This window comes from Eupeodes corollae, chromosome 2 (assembly GCF_945859685.1).
Source record: "Eupeodes corollae chromosome 2, idEupCoro1.1, whole genome shotgun sequence".
NCBI classification, from domain to species: domain Eukaryota; kingdom Metazoa; phylum Arthropoda; class Insecta; order Diptera; family Syrphidae; genus Eupeodes; species Eupeodes corollae.
This window is the reverse complement of record NC_079148.1, coordinates 70,469,332-70,491,883: the sequence shown is the minus strand read 5'-3', so window position 1 is coordinate 70,491,883 and position 22,552 is coordinate 70,469,332. Positions and strand designations below refer to the sequence as shown.

At 31.9% G+C, this 22,552-nt stretch overlaps 1 protein-coding gene across 2 annotated transcripts; it reads right to left on the bottom strand.

The window, feature by feature from the left end:
- Positions 1-1,450: 1,450 nt before the first annotated feature.
- Positions 1,451-21,430, bottom strand: LOC129946785 (cystathionine beta-synthase). Of its 2 annotated transcripts, none has more exons than XM_056057116.1 (5): positions 21,273-21,430; positions 3,207-3,343; positions 3,036-3,142; positions 1,934-2,975; positions 1,451-1,870 (listed from the first exon to the last, which is right to left on the bottom strand). In XM_056057116.1, exons 2-5 carry the CDS (start codon positions 3,320-3,322, stop codon positions 1,582-1,584), a joined length of 1,554 nt encoding a protein of 517 aa, XP_055913091.1. In that variant the 5' UTR covers positions 3,323-3,343; positions 21,273-21,430; the 3' UTR covers positions 1,451-1,581. The 2 variants fall into 2 exon arrangements, with proteins under 2 accessions (XP_055913091.1, XP_055913092.1); XM_056057117.1 differs by lacking the exon at positions 21,273-21,430 and adding an exon at positions 13,422-13,473.
- Between the last annotated feature and the right edge of the window lie 1,122 nt (positions 21,431-22,552).

Genomic DNA, 22,552 nt, shown 5'->3' with positions numbered 1-22,552 from the left:
AAGTAAGTAAGTAAATTAAAACCAAACATTTAACATTTACACTATTTAAATTTAAATAATATTTCCAAATCATTCCATTTCGATTATTCATAATTTTTGGGAAAGAAATTGACCTTATGAGTTTTGTGGTTTAGAACTTTTCTGAGAATATATTCCTTCTTAAAACATTGGGAACATGAACGACGCTAAAAATATGTACACGCTCGAAAAATTCGTTTCGTGAATGGTGTTCGAAATTTCCCTCTGAATGTATTGCTATTGTAGGTATCCGCTCAAAAGAAAATTTTCTCCAAACTGTTCGAAATCAGACAATTTTCTATCAAGGTATCCGTTCCGATAAGCATTAAGTCGTTTTGACTTTTTTTTAAGATGGTATCAATAAATGATTAGTTTAATTTTATGGCCTGGAGTGATTATAAATCCTATTCAAAACAGAAACTGTCCGAGAATAATTCTTTCTTATTACAGCTACATATGTTCTTATATTTAGGGTTTCAGCTTCCAGAAATAAAGACGTGTATTTGTTTGTAAAAAAAACTTTAAATTGTCTTGAAATAAAAAAGAGTGGAAAGTCTAACGAAAATCACCTGACAACATGCTCCCACTAAAAATATTTCGATTGTCAAGAAGATTTGTCCAACATTCTTTCCGGTGCCTTCATTGACTCATTATGGCCCATTGTGCATTCATCCCAAACAATCAGTTTGCGTACCTGTAGGAATTGGTGTTTCGTTGATTTCCATGTTTGATGGTATTTTCAAGACGGAATGTGCAGTTTGTTTATAGCAGAGTTGCAGTTATTTCAGATGAGGCCAACGTTAGTGCTACATCATTTTGCTATCTGCTCCACATTAAAAGCAATGAAAATTGAAACGTTTTACCAGAGAATCAAGAAAATAAATTCCACAAGATCCACTGTTCACAACTTAAATGTTGTTCGCAATTCTTTATTGTTGGTTTAATTGCGGAACGTTTGTACGAACTGTTTCAGCCACGTCTTCAATATCGTATTATTGTTTTCTTTGCAACTCGTAGTTTAATGCATATTCTGGACTTCCACAAATAATTCAAGACCCAAATAAGCCAAATCGGTCTAGTTTTCCTCGAGTTTTAGCGAGTTTCCATATCAAAGATTGGAAAATTTATTGAGAGCTATTTTCTGAACAAACACCTATTCTTCTTATTGTCAAGTTTAAATTCGAAGTAAATTCGGGTGAAACTCCTGATAGCTTTTTAATAACCTGGGAAACAACAATATTACGGGATTCGATTCGATTTTGAATGGAGGAGATTCAAGAATTAGGCTTTAAATTCATGAGAAAGATGATTTCCCAAGAATTAGGAAATATGTAGGTTAATTATGAACATTTACCATAGTCATTCTTCAACTTGAATGTTGTTGTACTTGAACGTACCATTATAATAAGACTTTCCTATTATACAAACAATGTTAGTATATATATTTTTTATTAAATATATGCATGTAGGCGTATTCAAAAAATATAAATTTAGTTAAATTAAAAAAAATGCATTCCGAAGTGATTTTAGTCTTATTCCAGTTTCTTTTGAAGGCAGATCTCTTTAACTACTTGTAGTTCCATTGGAAGCCTTAACTGGTCCTTGTGAAATGAAACTAAGTACATCCAACTTAGTTATGATTCCTTTCAGCATATCTTTTTCATCGACTTTGTCTACAACAAGAACTGAAGTCTCAACCTCAAGAACTCGTGCAACTTTTCCCAAAATTGCATTTGACGTTACAACTATAGGTTTTTTGTTCAACGCCTTAATAGCTGGATCCGTGTTTTGTCGATTCATGCTTACTATTTGGTTTATGAGGGTTTCTTGGTTAACCACACCTAAGATTGACCTGAAATTAGTCCGTAGGAAATAAGATTTTTGATCAAGTAAGCGTTAATTTTGTTAGTCTTACCCGCTGTCCTTATGCACGAGTGGAACTTGTTGAATGTTATGCTTCTTCAATACTGCAATAGCCTCTTGAATGGTAGTTGATGAATCAATTGTCACTGTCGGACATGTAAGGTCTAGAGATGAGATTGTATGATTCCACCACCAATGATTGTGCTCGTTCACAACTTCCTTGAAACCCTTCGCCTCCATCCAGTTGTCCGAGACAAACTTTGTCATGTAATTGCGAATACTATCGGGGAGAACTACGACACAACGTTGACCTTCCTTAAGGGTGCGGGCGGCCTTGATTGCACCAGAAAGGGCTGTGCCACTGCTTCCACCACTAAGAATGCCTTCTTCTCTGTTAAGTCGTCGTGCCATTTGGAAACTCTCTTTGTCTTCAGATTTCACCCAATGATCTACCACTGAATGATCGAGAACTGTTGGAATAAAATCATACCCGATTCCCTCAACTTCGTACATTTGCACATCACTCTCATTCAAGTGTTCGGGACGTGCCAGAATAGATCCAAACGGATCTACACCCACAATTTGACAGGAAGGAACTTGTTCTTTGATTCTCCTACCAATTCCAGCAATAGTTCCACCAGTTCCTGACCCGCAAACTACCATATCGACTTTGTTGTCTAATTGCCAGAGAATTTCAGCACCAGTTCCATCGTAATGTGCTAAAGGATTTCCAGGGTTGCGATATTGATCCAACACAATGGAATTCTTGATTTCCTTTTGCAATCGTTGAGAAACACAAATAAGACCTTCAGGTGAGTCGAAAGGTGCTTCAGTAGGAGTACGAATAATTTTGGCTCCCAATATACGCAAGGCGTAAACTTTTTCATTTGACATTTTCTCTGGCATTACTATGATACATTTGTAGCCTTTGACAGCGCAAGCCATCGCTAGACCAATACCGGTATTTCCTGAAGTCGGCTCAATCACAGTGTATCCAGGCTTGAGAAGACCTTTTTCTTCGGCTTCCAGAACCATTCGATAACCTATGCGATCCTTGACTGAACCACCAGGGTTTAGGAATTCGCATTTGGCATCTAGGATTTAAATTATGTTAGAGGAATTAATAAAATAAAATAAGACAGTTTTTAACTTACACATTTCGCACTTGATGCCCTCTGCCTGGGGAATGTTATTTAATCTGACCAACGGGGTACATCCTATGACACTGACGATGTCAGGTGTGATCTTTGTGCGGTGTGGACTAAATATGTATGTTTTAAAAAAAAATTAAAACGAAAATTACAAAATAGTGTGCATTTACTTACATATCCTTGTGTGAGTGTGGAGATTTTTCAGTAGTTCCCAAATGCCAGGTGCACTTTGATGGTAATCCGGGATTGATGAAGTCCTTTGGTGTTTCATATGACTTATTTCCAGGCATTTTATCAATTGTTTTTCGATTCTATACAAAAATTTAAATAAAATGCTTCTTGCAATTATTTAGTGAATACAAAACAGTTCATAAAATTGATAAAAGCAATTCATAACAAGCGATAATTTGAGTTCATTAAAATAATCGAAAAAACTCCAAAAAATTCATTTTCTTCATTCAACTTTTACTTTTTATAATTTTCAAAGGTAATCTAAAAAAACGCCTTGACAAACTTATGCAAAGAAGGGGAATGCTAATCAACTCAGCTAAAAGCTATCGCACCTAAGCTTATTCAAGCGCACAAATTGACACACAAAACATTCGCATTATATGCCCTAGCACAAAAACATCACACTTATCAGTGATTTTGAGTGACCCTAAAAATAAATTTAACAAATTTTACCACTGACGTCCTCAAAAACATAAACAAAAATAGAAAGCAGAACAACACTTGTGGTCAGATAGAACAAAATTAATTTTGCATTTTTTTAATGCAATTTGTATTCGTACAGTTTTTTAAAAAGTTAACAAAAATACGGTTTTAATTTATTTTTTCGTAGAACATCATTAGATTCCAAAAAGTTTATTTCAATTTCTGTATATAAAAGTATTCAAGAAGAATAGTCCTTTATATTTAGTACAGCAATTATCTTGTCCAAAGCGGTTAGGTTAGGTTAGGTTTTAGTGGCTGTCCAAGATGGAAACGGACACACTTAGGCCAGTTTAATGGCCCATTGTGATACCACATGAATCTTGAGGCTTCCTCCTAAGCTCAATAGAACCAGCTTGAGTCCCTTACGAAACGTGAGAGGCTGATTATACCAATATGGTTTAGATCGTTTAGATCGTTAAAGAAGAATTCGTCTAGGTAATTCATGCGTTTTCGAGCTAGAGCAGGGTATGTGCAGAGGAGATGAAGAACCGTTTCTTCCTTTTCCTAGTCCATACAGCTTCTTGAAAAGTCTTTTGAGAATACGCCTAGTCTCGTGGCGTGCTTTCCTATTAGACAGCTTCTGGTTATGAGCTTATATGCGATCTGCTTAGAGAGAGCAAGCACCTTGAACGTTTTAAATCCAGTGTTGGCCAGATGTTTTTTGTGACTTGACACTAGGTGATGTTGTTCCACCTGGTGCCTGCCCTCCTCACAGCGTCTTGCATTAGCAACAGTAGCGATTGGTATGCCAATACTTGCCAATCGTGGTAGGATGGGCTGCACTGTACCATTCCTGGCGAGTTCATCTACCTTACAGTTACCTGGAATGTCTCTATGGCCCGGCACCCAGCAAAGGTGAATATTAAACTGTTGTGCCAACTCCATTAGAGATGATCGACATTTATAGAGTTTGTAGAGACATAGTCCAGAGATTTGATAGCGGCCTGGCTATCAGAGAAAATACGGATATCAGATGTTGATATCACGTTTTCTTTCAAGACAAGACTTCTTTTATCGCCCAAAGTTCCGCCTGGAACACGCTACAATGATTGGGAAGGCGGAATGAGAGACTTAATTTCAGTCGTTCAGAGTACACACCTCCACCAACCCCTTCTTTTCTTTTTGATCTATCTGTGTAAAAATGGATTGACTCATCCTCCAAGAATGTCCTATTCTCCCAAAAAGATCTGGGAGGTATAGAAATCTGGAAGTTTCTGTCGAATTGCAGTTGGGGGATGGTATAAAGCGGTTGTATTAAAACAAATTTAAAAGTATTACAAAAATGTCGACTTCCCTATTTCCGTTAAAACAAGGTAGTTTTGTATATAACTTGACTTGATAATTTTGTTTAATAACGCGTAAACAATTTGAGATATTACAAAATCATTTTTACCGGCTTGAAGGGGTTTATTGCAAAAATTAATAAATATCCAGCTGATTTAAATGTTAACTTTTAGGCATGACAATAGTTACCGATTGGTAGCAAAAGTTAAAAAAAGAACAGAATGAGTTTCAGCGTGTCAAAAATAATTTTGAAAAATTGAAAATTGTAGGGATGGGGTATTAGACTAGAAAATATGTTCTTCTTAAATCAGAATTTCTTTTTCAATTTTTTTTGTTTTTAATATCTACTTAATTGCACTGGTTTTGTCACACGAACTTTGATAGCTGATTCTGTTTTGTCTCATTACTAAATCACAATTGTCAAGTGTCAATTATGTTCAGTTTTGTTGTGATATGGTATAACTCAAAACTTGTACTACGCAGCAAATTAACAGAAGCGCTTCCAAGTAAACCGTTTCAAAAATATTTGTGGTTGCATTTTAACACCTTTTTGTTTTAGCATTTTTTGTTACTAACCCTGTAAACATGTTCAATGAATCTCTTAGAAGCTCAGTTTTCCCACTTTTATGGAAAAGTGCATTTATAACTCCGATTCATAAAAAAGGGTCTAAGAATGAAATAACAAATTACCGGCCGATTGCCAAACTTTCCGTTATTCCCAAACTATTTGAGTCCATTATCTGTAAGATGTTATCATTTAATTGTAATTCAATTGTATGTGAAAATCAACATGGTTTCGTCCAGAATAAATCAACAATTACAAACCTACTTCACTTCACTTCTTTCTGCCTTGACTCTTTCGAAGATCGTAAACAAGTAGATTGCGTATTCACAGATTTCAGCAAAGCCTTTGACAAATTGTGTCACAAGACTTTAGTCCATAAACTTAAGGCCTTAGGGTTTAACGACAAATTCTTGACGTGGATCGCGAATTATCTCAAGAACAGAAGTTATAGCGTTATATTCAGAAATGAATTCTCCGACCAATTCTACGTCAATTCTGGTGTTCCACAGGGTAGCCATTTAGGTCCTTTATTATTTATCTTATATATAAATGACATAACATCCATTATAAAAACTCCTCCGTTTTAATATACGCTGATGACACTAAAATTTTCAAATCTATTAGTTCAATTAATGACTGCTCACAGCTTCAAGAAGATCTTCATAGTTTTAGGGAAAGGTGCAATACAAACCCACTTTTATTGAATATTGACAAATGTAAAACTATGTGTTTTACACGCAAAAAAACAATTATAGATTATAACTATTTATTAGATTCTTCCTCCCTTTGTAAGCTTTCCGTTTTCTCTGATTTAGGTGTTATTCTTGACAGTAAATTAACGTTCTGTGACCATTATAACTTTATAGTTAAAAAAGCTAACAAAATTCTAGGTTTTATTAAACGTTTTTCTCGTGACTTTCGTGACCCATACGTCTTAAAACTTCTTTATGTATCATTTGTAAGGCCAATACTTGAATACGGCTGAGTTATATGGGCACCATACTATTCAGTCCATATTGACAGACTTGAAAGTATCCAAAAAAGATTTATGCGTTTTTGTCTTCGTTTTCTTCCGTTTTCCCAAATATTTACACCACCTCCTTATTCTCAGAGACTTTTGCTTATAAAGCTCCCTACACTTTCACAACATAGACAATATCTCCAATTTTGTTTTATTTTAAAATTAATTAATGGTTCTATTATATCCGCAACAGCTATGAATCGTCTAAATTTTAGCTATAGCCAAACTAGCATAAGAAGACAGATACCTTTATGTCCGATCTTTAGCAGAACTAACTATGGTATGAATAGCCCCTTAAATCAATTGATTTCAGTCTTCAATAAATTTTATAATTTAATTTCATCTGTTAATCTTAATGACAATGTTAAAAGCAAACAATTTAAAGAAAGATTTTTTAATTTGTTATAGTATTTATTTATTTCTATATTAATTAAAATTTTAAATTAAAAATTATGTAAATAGCTATAAGTTTATATTAACGTTAGATAATTAACGGATTAAATAAATAAAAAAGGAAGTGTAACAGTGATCCTATCTATTTATGTTATGTTTGCGAAGAACTGACATTCAAAAAACAAAGCCGAAACTTTACGAATCTTGTGTTGGAGTGTTGTTACCAATGTTTTATTTTTTCTGTCGCCCATCAAGACAAATCCGGGGCCCCTTATGTCTGTTGCATAACGTGTGTGAAAAATTCAACCGACTGGAAGAAAGGCGCACGACCTATACCGTTTGCAGTACCCATGATATGGACTAAACAGCGAGATTATGTTTCGGATTGCTATTTTTGTCTCACTGACATAAACGGTATAAAATACAAGAAAAAAATACTGTTATTTACTCTAACTTATCTGGGGCTATAAGGCCAGTCTCTAATTGTAAAAAATTGCCAGAACTATTACTAGTTGCAACTACGTCTGTTGAGAATGCCCATTCACACCCGTCCACTTCAGGTAAATGTGTTGACGAGGACGATGACACTTTAATTTTAAAGGAATCGCAAACGTGCCACATTTCATAACTCAAGGAGACTTAAATGATTTAGTTCGGAATCTAAATTTGACCAAAAAACAATCAGAACTATTGGGATCTCGTCTAAAAACTAAGCGATTTAGAAAAATCTGCATGGAAGGCTTTTAAAAATGTTGTTGGAAATTTGTTGGGTAACCACAAGAGTGACAGCTACAGGGTTAGCGAGCTGTTAATGACATATAAAGCTTTGGGTTGCAACATGTCACTTAAGATCCAGTTTTGATTAACCAGATCTGTGTTATTTCACAATATTTCAAATTACTCAATAAAATAAAATCTTTTGCCAACAAACTTTTTTAACTATTTATTTTTTCTTATGATCACCAACTAAAGCAACAAATATCACAAAAGTCCATGTGGCAAAAAAAGTTAAAATTTTGTTGACCAATGTTATTTATTTAAAAATAAAAATCTATTAATTATTTATTCATTTATAATTCGTTAAATACTAACGTCAAAAATTCTTAATATATACTTAAAATCTAAAAACTTAAACTAGACTGTTGAACGGTTGTCGGCGTAGTAAGGTGACCATACTGTACAAGCATATTCCAGGACTGGTCTCACAAAGACACAAATGAAACAAAAAGTAATTTTAAAACACAAGGATCACTGAAATCTCTTAATAAAACCCAGAACTCTATTTGCTTTTTTAACTTTGAAGTTAATATGTTCATTGAATTTTAGTTTAGGATCTAAGACAACAACTAAGTCAGAACATATATATACTCTACTTAAAGGACAAGAATCAAACATGTAAGTAAAAACGATTGGAACTTTTTTGGGTGTAAAACTCATGGTTTTACATTTGTCAACATTTAAAACAAGACTATTATTATTGCACCATTCCCTGAATAATATTAAGTCTTCTTACAAGAGAAGACAGTCAGATGTAGAGTTATTTTTTTCCTAATTTAATGTCATCAGCATATATTAGGACAGACGAATTTTGTATGATCGAAACCAAGTCATTTATAAATAAGACAAATAGAATGGGACCAAGGTGACTACCCTGGGGGACACCAGAATTCACAACAAATGAACTTGAACACTCATTACTAAATTTAAATATATAACTATAACTTCTATCTTGCAAATATGATAAGATCCAGTTTAAGAAACTGTCGTTAAAACCTTGCTGTGATAGTTTTAAAAGTAATGTTTTATGACAAGATTATGCTGGAATCAGTTAAGATACGATCTACTTGTTCACGTTTTTCAAAAAGATCGAAACAAAAGGACGTAAAGTGAAACAGATTAGTAACAGTTGTACGCTTTTGAAACAAAACCATGCTGGCTATCACAGATAATTGAACTACAGTGAAAAGAAAGGGCGCTACATACGATTGACTCAAATAGTTTAGGTATCACAGATAGTTTTTAGGGTCTTTTTTGTGTACTGGTATTATGAATAGGAGCTCTTCCAGATAAAAGGAAACAGCGAGTCACTTAAGGACGTGTTGAAAAGAACACATAACGGGTGTGCTAAATACGCAGCACATTGGATGATGGTACACCGTCGGGACCAGGACTAGAACATTCGTCAAGCTGTAGGATACTATTAAGGACAGTATCTTCACTAATAACGAAATTGATACAATTTAAGTGGGGAAAATTTATAACAGTGGTAGATGTGTTAGGAAAACTAATAGTATTATAATCTACAAAGCATCTTTGAAGTAAGCCACCAACAGAAGTTACATCTTACAGACCAATATCGCTTATACCAATCATGGCAAAAGTTTTTGAAAAACTGCTACTTAAAAGGCTTAACAAAATAATTGAAGAAAGAAGACTAATTCCGAGCCATCAGTTTGGATTTAGAAATAAACATTCCACGATAGACCAAGTGCATCGAATTACGGATGTTGTGGAAAAGGCACTTGAAGAAAAACAAGTATGCTCGTCTGTATTCTTAGATGTTGCTCAAGCTTTTGACAAGGTTTGGCACTTGGGACTTGAGTACAAACTGCATAGGGACTTCCCCAGGCAGTACTACGAAATACTGAAATCCTATATTACGAACCGACTCTTTAGAGTACGGTACGACCAAAATTACTCGGAACTTAAGAAAATTGAAGCCGGTGTACCACAAGGAAGTGTCCTAGGACCAACCCTGTATCTGTTATATACAAGGGATATTCCAGTGGACATCAACGCTATCATGGCCACCTTTGCTGATGATACTGCAATATTGGTGCCAGATAAATCCGTTACGAAGGCTACACAAAAATTGCAAAATGCAGTCGATAAAGTTAGTGATTGGACGCACAAATGGCGTATCAAATTAAACGAAACAAAATCGACGCATATAAACTTTACAAACAAAAACATAAACAATGTTCCAATTTTTATAAACAGTACAGAAGTACCTTACTCCAATACTGCCAAATACCTTGGAATGAATTTGGATGCAAAGCTTAAATGGAAAGAACACATCAAAAAGAAAAGAGAAGAACTAAACTTGAAGTACAGAAAAATGTACTGGTTAATAGGAAAGAACTCTGACCTTTCTATCCAGAACAAACTAATGTTATATAAGCAAGTATTGAAACCCGTTTGGACATATGGCATCCAACTATGGGGCTGTACAAAGAAAACAAATGCTGAACCCATCCAAAAATTCCAAAGCAAGGTCCTTCGTGGAATAATAAATGCCCCTTGGTATATAAGAAATAGCGATCTACATCGTGACCTTCAAATTGAAATGGTTACAGAAGTGGTTAAGAAACACGCTGTATCACACAATAAGCGGCTGCAAAGTCATACTAACTCTGAAATGGAGACCGTATTAAATGTACGAGACAATGTTCGGAGATTAAGAAGAACCAAGCCTCATGAGCTGATGGGCTAAAAGCTACGGGAAAGTGTTATAACCTTAAACTTCCCCCAATGCGATTTTAAAAATTAAGAAATAAAAATCATTTGTCGATCTTTCATAGATTGGTCCTGATTCACCGGTGGTTTTAGTGCGGTAAGAGTCCCACACTACTCGGTACCGATTCTTACCGAGTGTCTTTTGAAGATTTCCATCGGATATAAAAAAAAAAAAAAAAAAAAAAAAAAAAAAAAAAAAATCTTTGAAGTAGTTTGCAAACATGTTCGCAATTATTCTCGGCTCAATATACTATTTGATGTCGAATCAGTCATTAAGTTAGGGTACCCACATGATTTCTTCTTACGCTTAACGAATTTCTAAAAACTATCAGGATTATTTTTAAGGTCTAATTCAATTTTCCGAATGTGGTCTACATATAGGATGTTAGAGTCAGTCAGTGAAAAGCGAGTTTTTCCAAAACGGTTCTTCACACCGTTTAGTTAACTTAAGCCACATGAAGACATTACATCTGTTAATAAAAACTCATGTGAAGATGACGCGTTTATTGGAACGTAGAAGTTATCGGCGTCAATTTGAATCCAATTGAGATTGGCTAAATTAAAATCACCAACAACCAGTACTTCGTCTTCAGGCTCCAAAGGATATAAATACTTTCTATACAGTTGTTTAGTTTTTCATTAACCTCGTTCTTGGAGCTTGGAGGTATATATGCTGATACAATAAATAAATGTCCTTTTGCTATTTTAATTTTTAAGTATAGTATTTCGATGTCTGTTGATCGAAAGTTGTCAATCAGGTAACTAGTGAGAGTATTGTTAATAGCGACAATAATTCCGCCACCAACAGCGTTTGAATTATGACGATCACGTCTAAAGACTTGATAAGAGGAGTCAAAACAGCTCCGAGTCCGAGATAGAGTTGTTGAGCCATGTTTCCGTCGATATTATGACATCGTGAGGAAGATTGTTAATGTTTTTGTATAAAATTTTGGTCTTTGTCCGAAGTCCATTTACCTTTTTAAGCTGCTTTGACGGTGGTTTAGCGTTGTCAGATATTGACGAAAAAGGTTGTTTGACTTATTCATAAATTTATGACCTATTATTCCTTTAGGCCAAAACGATGGTGAATTTAAAACATGGAAAATTGAGTCAGGTGCACGTATTTTAAAGGACGAATACTTATTTTTTAATTTTCTCGACTCTTAACGTAAATGGGGAACCCAGCTTTTTGGACAAGTGATTTGTAGACGGTGCAAGTTTAGAAAGAAACAATATTTTTTGCCCTTCAACAGCCTTTAGTCCGGATACAATTGGAAATGTTAGTGAGGTAGCTTCGTTGGTGAATTTTGACAAAAATATGTTTTTATTATTCTACATTTAAAAAAAAACGATGTATTTTTATTCACCACATAAGTGACTTAATTACATATTACTAAATTGTTCATGTTTAATTGGTTTCATTATTAAAAACACAAATTATACAGTTTTTATAAGACAACTGGCCGTGGAAGAATTGTGCTAACAAAAAGCGCGAAATTATTAAAAATATGATCTTGGAAGTTAAAACTTATGAGGAAGTTCGGCGTATGGTTGAGTGTTCCCACAAAATGATTCGAAATTTATTATCATGCACACCAAAAACGGAACTCGTGGACATGATGACATCTCTCATCAGGCCGAAAAAGCCATAAAAATGAGCATGTTCAGATGACTTAAGAGACTTGAAAGTAAGGTAAGTTTCTAGTTTATAACTGGAAAGCTGCTAAAAAAATAGCCTTCCAATTAAGGAATCTTTATTTAAAAGTTGACTGGAAAGTTAGTGAAGAAAAATCTCCCTTGATAGTAAACCAAGTCAAGTCAACTAACGTCAAAATGACAATAAATCATGTTCTTTCATTCAATGGAAAGCTGAACTTTATTATTTTATAAAATTCCATTTAATCTATTGTGTAAATTGGAAAAGAAATAAGTAATATTTCTTTACAAAACAAAATGCAAGTCTTGAATGACTTTTAGTTTGCTTGAGGAGTGTTTTGTAGACAATAGTATTTTTCATCGTTTTTGTACGATGAACTGAAGGTATAGGTTAGTGAAGTAAAGTTCCAATTTCAAAATTTATGAAACTTGAAAAACTAACTAGTTGTCTTGGTCAAAATGTACGTTCAAAGAATGCAGTTGACTGCAAATGAAGTCCCTTATGCTGTCTGAAACTGCGCAATCTCTTTAAGGCTGCCACTGAGCTAAAAAAAGAGATGAATATTACAGCTTGCATGATAACCTAATAATTTACCAGCTTGTAGGCTCAACAAAAATTACGATTTTAACTACAAAACATGCTTAAAAGTGTTTAGTATTTGCAAGGCACCATATAAATTGGGAAGCAGATAAAAAGTAAAATTGTATTGTTTGGCGGTAAAAGATGTCGTTCCAATGCTAGAAAACATCGGAAAGCGGAATATAAGTCGAAATACATTATCATTAATGATTTGGATCGTTTGTTATGTCCACCTGAAGGGTGGCGGTGATATTTTCGACACTTCGATTAACCCGTTGTATCACTGACAAGGCAAGGCAACATCACACAAAAATAAACTAGAAACAAAATAAATATACTTAGAGCGTGAGTTGCGACCGAAAATTGGAAATAACGTTGTTGAATTTGCGGTCACCCACTCCGAATTTCGTTAGAAAATTTGCAGACGTTGCTAGTTAGTTTATTTTGCCATTATGAACATTTTAAGTTTACTTAATAAATTGACGATCAGAATTCAATGATGAAAATGTGCATTCACAAATTCAATTCAAAGTTGTGAAGTCCCCAATGAAAACCCCGATACTTTATATATTGCCGAATTACCAAAAATATCGTATACATTCGTTAAAAAAAACTAAAATAAATTTCACTAAAATTCTTTATAAAGTTATAAATATGTACCTCCAAGACTTGTATAGCTTATTCTTGTTTGAGTTAATGCGCCTAATGTCATATAAAAACTTTAAGCATGTAAAAATAAAATTCTAAAATGTTCATACAACATCCGTGGAATTTTTCCAAATTGGCATTGCGTGATGTATCCAATATTTAAACCATTAAGATAAGTCTTCTTACAGAAAATTAAGAATTCATGAAAGTAGATTTAATCAGAATTGATTTTAGCTTAATAATTAGTTTAATTAATTTAAGGTTCTTTGTTTTTTTTTAAATATTACTCATAATTATTATCACTCTCAGTTGAAATACATTTTGATATATAATTATTAGTTTCCAAAAATGTTGATATTCTAAACGCTATAAATAATTATCTGTCATAGGTACTAAACAAAAATAATAATAATGGACCCTTATTAAAGACTTAACATCTGAAATGCAGGCAACCTTGGGTTGGCCCAACTTTTGGTTCGGTAGGCAACCCAATCTTTATTAATTTCCAATAGGATGTTAGTGTCATTGTTTCGATTTGTGGAATCTAAAATAGAAAATTGACATTTCTACACGTTTCAGGTTCCCTTGAATCTAAATTAAAAGGTTCTAAGAGAGATGTGTGTGTGCGGTGTACGCACACGTACGTTCGGGTTCAAGAATAATAATACTCAAGAACCAGTTGAGACACAGAAATATACAGAAGGGCTTTCAAAAAAGCGACTCAAAATATCTCACGAACTAATAACGCTAGAAACTTCAATTACATTTTAAATTTTACATTACATTTACATTTACAATCAAAGTACCTCTTTTTTACACAAAAAAATAAAACATACAATTTATAATTTTTTCTAAAAGTTAATAAAAAAATGATATTCGAAATATTGCCTTAAAACTAATTTTTCTTGTACAAAATATTGTTTTTAACTTTTATCAAATCCAAAAGTCAGTTTTTTTTTAATAAAAATAAGAATCTACGAAAAATTGGTAAAAATAGATTTTCGATTCGAATATTTTGAGAATCGATGCAAATTTATTGACTTCAAAATTATTTTGTTCTAAATAAAATTTTGTTATTAATGTAAGTTGTTCTTAGAAAACTGGCAATTTTATAAGAGACAAAAACTTAAAAATAAAAATCTGCTTAAATTGATAAAACTTATTTTCGACAAATAATGTCGGAAACAAAAACAGATATTGAAATCAAACTTATGTTACGTTATGGGAATTTTGTTGCTAACTTTTTGTTAATGTTTTAAAAAATTGAAATGACAAGTTTTCGTAGAAGAGACGAAAACTTACAAACACAAAAAAAAAACTGACAAGAAATCGGTTTTGATTTAATGAGAACAAAGAAAGAAATTTACTTAAAATTTTTGAATTTCACACAAAATGTTGCTATTAATATTTTTTGGAGATTTTAGACAAACCAACAGACGGGCACGGATGGGAAGTTTTAAGTATGGGTTGCATCCCAGCCTCCTCGATTTTTAATTTTTTTTTTTCACATGCAATAAAGTATTAATTTTGATATTGGATTTTCTAATAATTTTTCAAACTCAAAAGCTAAATAAATACAAATATTCTTAATACTTTCTTATATGTACATTGAAGGCAATAAACAGAAGTTGTTCTTGAGATTGTTTGAAATTACCAACTAAAATAGTTAATAGTTTAATCGCCTTGAAATGTTTGAAAAGAAGAAGAACATTATTAAAAACAATAAACTTTATTGTTCCTTAATTACTCTCTCATTTTAAACACGTAATAGAAAAAAAATAAATCTTTGAGCTCCAACGAAATCAACGAATTTAATTCAATTTAAAAAAGTTTTTTGATTAAATTAATACAAACAAAAATTTGTAATTGCAGCGCGGACACATTCTTTAAACAGAAATTAAATGTTCAAAACTCTATCTGGAGCTGTATTAAATCAACAAAGTCAAATCACTCGATTAAATTATAATAATTTGAATTCAGAATAAGTACTTGATTCAATAAAAGCAAAAATAATTTGGTCGGCCACGGCTTTTTTTAAATTGTATAGATCTTGAATTTTTTGAACAAAGGATTGCCCCAAAAGTCAATAATGAATTTTATAAATTGGAAAAATGTATAGAGTTATATTACGATTTGAATTATTAACTTCCCAAAGGAAGTTATTGTAATGGGTCCGATTTTACAAATTGAAAATTTAAAAAAAAATAAAAACTTAAAAAAACATTACATAAAGTTGGTAAAAATTAATTTCTGGCTCAAATATCTTTTCAAAACTTTGAGATATTTGCTTTAAACGACTTTTACCTTTTTTAATATATTGTTGTCAACGTTCAGTAAAATTTTGAGAAAATCGAATCGACAGTTTTTTTTTACAAAAAACTAAAAACCTAAACAAACAAATTAATATAAGTTGGTAAAAAATTGATTTTCGGCTCAAATATCTTTTCAAAAATTGTAGATATTGGCTTTAAACTACTTTTGTCTTTCAAAAAATATTGTTGTTAACATTCAGTACAAAAAATTAAAAACCGAACAAAAATTAACAAAAGTTATTAAAAAATGATTTTCGACTCAAATATCTTTTAAACAATTTAAGATTATGGCTTCCAACTAATTTTATCTTATAAGAAATATTGTTTTCTATATTTGAAAAAGTTTTGATAAAATCGAATTGACAGTTTTTTTTTTTTTTTTAAATAAAAACTTAAAAGAAAATTTAACAAAAGTTCGTAAAAATTGATTTTCGAAACAAATATCTTTTGAAAATTTTGAGATATTCGCTTTAAACGACTTTTATCTTTTAAAAAATATTGTTGGCAACATTCAGTAAAATTTTGATAAAATTGAATAGACCATTTTTTAACAAAAAATAAATACCTAACAAAAAAAAAACAATACCAAAACTTGGTAAAAATTCACTTTCGACGCAAATAGCTTTTCAAAAATCAAAAATATTGTCTTCAAACTTTTCTTATTTCAAAGAAAATATTATTTTCGATATTCAGTAGCTTTTTCCGCTTTTTCATGAAAAAATAAAATGTACAAAAAATAGTACGCAAATTTGATAAAAATTCATGTTTGGTTCTTGGTATCTCTCAAATTAATTTCATTCATCCAATTTGTAAAGAAATTCTACTAAAAGTGGTAAAAAATTTGTTTCGACTAAAAATCTATTTAAGAAAACTTGATTTTCCAACTTAACAATTTCTTTATATGAAAAATATTGGTTGGTAATTTTAAAATTTTTAGAAATAATTCAACTGACAACTTTTTTAACCCAACACGAAAACCCACAAGCTTTTAAGCAAGACAAATCGACAGACAAGATGGGAAGTTATCAGTGTGGGTCGCATCCTAGCCACTTTTTGAAATGACATATGATTTCCCTAATTACTGAAAAAAAACTCATATTACTGGTCAAAAAAAGTCAATGGAAAAGAAAATAATCCAAATGGAATTGCTTTAATAAAGGTAGGGTCATAAATGATATTAATTGTCGGTTTATACAGTTGGAAGACTTAGGAAACCTACAAATTGGTGGGCTCTTTGGAGAATAATTTGCTCGGTAGATTACAGAGAAGATGGACATTTATTTAAGAAAACAATACAAACAATTTGGTATTTAGACGAGTATAAACGGTTGCAAGATGTCAGCCAATTTTTTGATAACCGACGACCAAAGTAGTATAACTATCGATTCCATTACTTCACCTGATGGTGATGGGCTCAGAGATTCTTTTATGGAAGTTGTAAATAGAGCGGCTGAATTATCTATTCCTAAGAATCAATCCTTTCAATAAAATCAAATTATACTACCCGAATATATCATACGATTGATTCGCATGCGCAACTCGGAAAGAAGAAAATGGATTCGGTATAGAATCGATATTTTTAAGCACAATGCTAAAATTTAAATAAAAAATAAATATAATAAATAAAAATAGGGACGAAATAGACATTTTAAAAATAAAAAATGAAATAGTCTCTTATCCAAAACAAAAATTATTTTAAAAATAATTCAATAATTCCTCCTTCTCGAGTCAATGGCTGTGTTATTGTTATTCAATCAGAAAAGGCCAAAATCATTTACTCTTATCTCATCTCTGTGACATTGTGACTGAAAATATTGTTCAAAATAAGCTTATTGAGCTCAATTCCTTACCGAGTTACGTAAATAGCCAAACAAAAATTTTTAAATAGTTATGTGAAGGCGTTGATTAAACAATTAAAACCCCAAACATCATCTGGTCTTGATGGTATGAGCAACGGGTTGCTTAAAGCCTTACCATCAATAGCCAACAAGTATCTTACAATGGTTTTCAATTGTTGTATGATTCTTTTGTATTGCCCGATTGATTGGAAGAAAGCAAAAGTTATAGCTATCTGCAAACCTCGTCAAGCTAAGAATAACCCTAATAGTTATAGGCCTACTAGCTAATTAAGTACAGTTGGTAAACTGTCTAACAAACTAATTAATCTACGATAACTAAACCTTATCGAGGTTGGAAACATATACCCCAATGAGCAGTTTGGCTTTAGAACTAATAGACTCGTACGGAACTTTTGGACATTGAAGAAGCCTTTGACCACTGTTTGGCACGAACGACGGGTTAATTTACAAACTAATGATGTTTGGTTTTCCGACGTATCTAATTAAATTGATATAACGTTTTTTACACAGTAGAAAATTTGCTGTATACGCAGGTAGTGTAAACTCTATTCTCTATGATATAGTCAGTGGAGCTCCACAGGGCACTGTGCTGGGACCCATACTTATAAATGTTTGTGTCCGACCTGCCATCTTTTGACGCAAACACTAAATTTGCAATGTTTTCTGACGACACAGCACTTTTTTTCACTTAATACCGTACAAAACTATTTTCATAACTGGAAAATCAAGGTTAAGCTGAAAAATTGCAAGCTATATGGCTTTCTCAGCGAAAAAAATCAGATTTCTTGCCACAAACTTCGTTACAGCTATCCGTCGCTATCCCTTGGTCTGAAAACTGCAAATACCTTAGGGTAACACTTGACAAGAAACTGACTTTTGACGAACATATAGCTAACACGATTAACAAAACTAATCTTTTAAGACGAATTGTATACCCTTTCATAAATCGCAGATCAAGTCTTGGTGTGCATAATAAAATGTTGATATTCAAAACTATTTTGCAGCCTGCGCTGAAACCTACTTAAAAAGCTTCAAAGAGTGCAAAAAAAATATTAAAATTAATTCTAAATTTACCAAGGCAATATTCTACAGTCAAGCTTATGATAAACACCTCAAGCTTGTAATTTATAATTTGCAAAAAAAAAGTTTGAAGACAATATTTTTAATTTTTGAAAAGCTATTTGAGTCGAAAGTAAATTTTTGCCAAGATTTAGTATTGATTTTTTGTTAGGATTTATTTATTTTTAGTAAAAAAACTGTCAATTCGATTTTTCTCAAAATTTTACTGAATGTTGACAACAATATTTTTTAAAAGACAAAAGTAACTTGAAGCCAATGTCTCAAAGTTTTGGAAAGATATTTAAGTCGAAAATCAATTTTTACCAACTTTTGTTAAATTTTCTTTTAAGTTTTTATTTTTTTTTTGTAAAAAAAATGTCAATACGATTTTTCTCAAAACTTTTCAGAATGTTGAAAACAATAATTCTTATAAGTTAAAGTTAGTTGGAAACCATAATCTCAAATTTTTGAAAAGATATTTGCGTTGAAATTCAATTTTTACCAACTTTAAGTAATGTTTTTTTATGTTGATTCGATTTTTCTCAAAATTTTACCAGATGTTAAAAACGTTATTTTTCGTTGCACAAAATTGTTTTGGAGATAAAATCATTTTTTTTTTTAATTTTTTTTGATTTATAAAAAAAAAACCGTTAATTGGATTTTTTTTTTTTTCAAAAAATATACTTGTTTGGTATCAGGTTACAATATTCAATTCAAGTCTGTAGCGTTTTTGGTTCATGGGATATTCAGGTCTTAAGAGTTCATCTTCATCTTTCTGCCTTATTATCTGTATAACAAAATTGATTTGAAGTCGATATTTCTTCTGGTTCTTGAGCTATGGGCGACGAAAAAAACGCGTGAACGTACGGACGTATGAACGTATGTACCCACGCACGCACAGACATCTTTCTAAAAATCTTTTATTTCGACTCTAGGGACCTTGAAACGTCGAGAAATGTCAAAATTTTCAATTTGACGAATCGGACCCATTACAATAACTTCTTATGGGAAGTTAATAAATAAACAAAATTGCCGATTGACAGCCAATTTTTGTACTGTCACTTTTGACAGATAAAATTGTTTGCTCGATAAAATATTGGTTAAGATGTAAGCGAAAAGTCTGCTAATATTTGAAGATCTTAAAGTCGTGTACTCACGTACATTCTAGCAACACTCTTTTAAATTAAAAAGTTCTAAGGTTTTTTAAATGATATATTATATGTTATGAAATATTATAGAATTTTCCGATAAGAGGTTTCATTTTGATGTTGAAAATGAAAAACGAGCGTTACTTTCAGAGAAATCTTTGGTAAAAACAATATAAGTCAAATGGCTACAACTGTTAATTTTTGCCATTTTTGAAGTGAGTGTTTATCGGTATAATTTTAGCACCTTCATAATTGTGTTGTATCAAGTTTTCACATTTCAAAGGACATTAACTTAAAAAAGCATTAAAAAGCATTTCAATATGCCATATTCCATGCAAAAACCATATATTTAAAAGAATTCGATTGATTGTACAGATTCTTATGAAATAATAGTATTTAACTCTTAGATATTGATATACCACACATTCTTTCAGTTCCCTGTGCTCTAAAAAATGTTTTAAAAAAAAAAAACATTGAAATATAACTTCCGCATTAGGAATATCAGATAAAACACTCAAATAGTTCTGACGCAAGCTTCTATATTTTTGAAAAAATAATAAATAACAAATGGAGATATGTATTCATATGAGATGGTATAAAAAAATCAAAACAGCTGTAATTACACATTTAGTTCTTTTTCTTCAATTTCCATGACAATATGTATTTTTTTAAAACCATGTGCATCAATAAGTAGCAGCTAATTGATCCATTTGAGCAGATTTAAGTCATTGATAAACATTTATTTAACACTTACTTATTTGTGACGTTCAAAATATTGTCTATAGATTTTGAATTTTAAACTCAAATAGTTGTGTTCATAAGTTCAAGTTTGCAAAATAGAAAAGTCATTTAGTTGTTATTCAATATTGGTTATGATGTACTTATTATGTACATACATCATTTATAAAAATTTCATCAATAAGTTTGTTGTTATTATTATTAAATTCCTAGAAATTGTGATATCAACAAGAAAACAAAACCTCGTGTTAATTGTCGATGACAGATAGGAGAGAGATCTGAATGAAAAACTAGGGTATATTTATACATTAACTTTTAAACATGTGAAATGATAGATACAAAGAGAGACCTATGAAAACCACCACTGCCGCCGTCATGCCGCACCCGGCCGCCGGTAGAACAACGAGTTTTTAGCGTTCGACAACCTTTAAATTCCCACTTTTAAGATGAAAATACATATAAAATAAATTATAATGAAAGATGTCGAAAATGCCTCAAGGTGCACATTTCAAATAAAAACACGAGAAAAACGAAAAACATAACTCGCACAATGAATGTACTACTTAAATAAACCAGAATCCAAACAGGTATACGATATCCGAAGAACAGAGGATTTATAATGTTTAAGGGCAACCTGAATCTCACAAGGATATTACGAGAAAAGTGCCCTTTCCATAGAACAATTTTTGCTTTAAAAGACTGAAGGTCAACTAAAATTATCAGATAAACGTATTCAACTAAACTCACCAATTTAGTTTTAACGAGAACTATTGAAAATTATATATTTTTGGGTTCTAGCACGATCTACAACACCAAATAGCGAGAACAACAACACTCCACACGAAGGCAATAAGTCGACGGTAGAATATCAACTGAGGACGAGGAGATATTTCTATACAATATTGTCTAAAAACTCTCGCAAATGGTGCTATTCTATTCTAAAGTTGTCATTTGATTTTTTGAGGGTAAGGAAATTGAGGTTGCGCCGAGTTTGAGAAGTTTTAGCTCCTATGAAACAAGTAATAGCAATTGCTTTGGTAAGGTACTAATTTCTTCTCTTAGTTGTTTTACTCTTTGGAATCTATAAGGGAAAGGTTTATTTAAGAGACTGAGAAGTTAGAAAGATATGTATGTACATAAATTTAACCAAACGTTGTATACTATAGTTAGGAGGATTGTGTTGTAAAATAAGTAATATAAATATTAAGTGGAAAAATTTTGTGAAAATATGATATTTATACTTAATCTATCAATTCTTTGAATCCTTGCATTAAAATCCATTCTCCTTTTAATTGAAAATACTAACTTGCTAATTTATTCAAAGAGGATGTTTAAAAACATTTCCTGTACTTAAAGTTTTAACAATGTATCTGCAAAAAGACTTTATTTTCAAAAATTTAAACGTCATTTTACTTCCCGAAAAACCTTAATTTTTCAAAACTTGTTTTTAAAAATCGTTAACACGGTCTTTTTTTACATACATTTTTATATACATACATTTTTTTTTTCAATTTTTGTTAAAATGTTGTTGGTGTGCAGGTAAAGGGTGCCCCAAAATTAACGCAAGATTTGAATTAAATAGAAAACGCTGTTTTTAGTCTTTTGATAGTTATATTTTTATTGACTCGTAAAGTACATATGATAGGGTTATGTATGGAATAACACATCGGACAAATGGCCTTCACGGCTTTGCATGCACATGCGCACTCTATTGTTGAAATTTTCCATGACCATTCTGCATAAATGTGGCTGAATTTGAATTAGATGCAGCGTTGAATCTCCTCCTTTAATGCACGGGTGGTTGTGGGCTTGTTGACATAGACTTGTGATTTCAAATAACCCCATAAAAAGAAGTCTAATGGTGTTAAATCACACGATCTAGGAGGCCAATTTTGATAACCGAAACGAGAGAGTACACGACCTGGAAATGTCTCATGCAGTAATTGAATTGTTTCACGGGCTGTATGACATGTGGCACCGTCTTGTTGAAACCACATATTGGACACATCAATATCATCCAATTTTGG

Bases quoted from the DNA above. Each gene is read 5' to 3' on its own strand.
- LOC129946785 (XM_056057116.1), bottom strand. From the start codon at position 3,322: ATGCCTGGAAATAAGTCATATGAAACACCAAAGGACTTCATCAATCCC. The intron at 3,143-3,206 runs GTAAGTAAATGC...ATACATATTTAG, and splicing joins CCACACTCACACAAGGATAT to TCCACACCGCACAAAGATCA. The intron at 2,976-3,035 runs GTAAGTTAAAAA...TTTAAATCCTAG, and splicing joins GGGCATCAAGTGCGAAATGT to ATGCCAAATGCGAATTCCTA.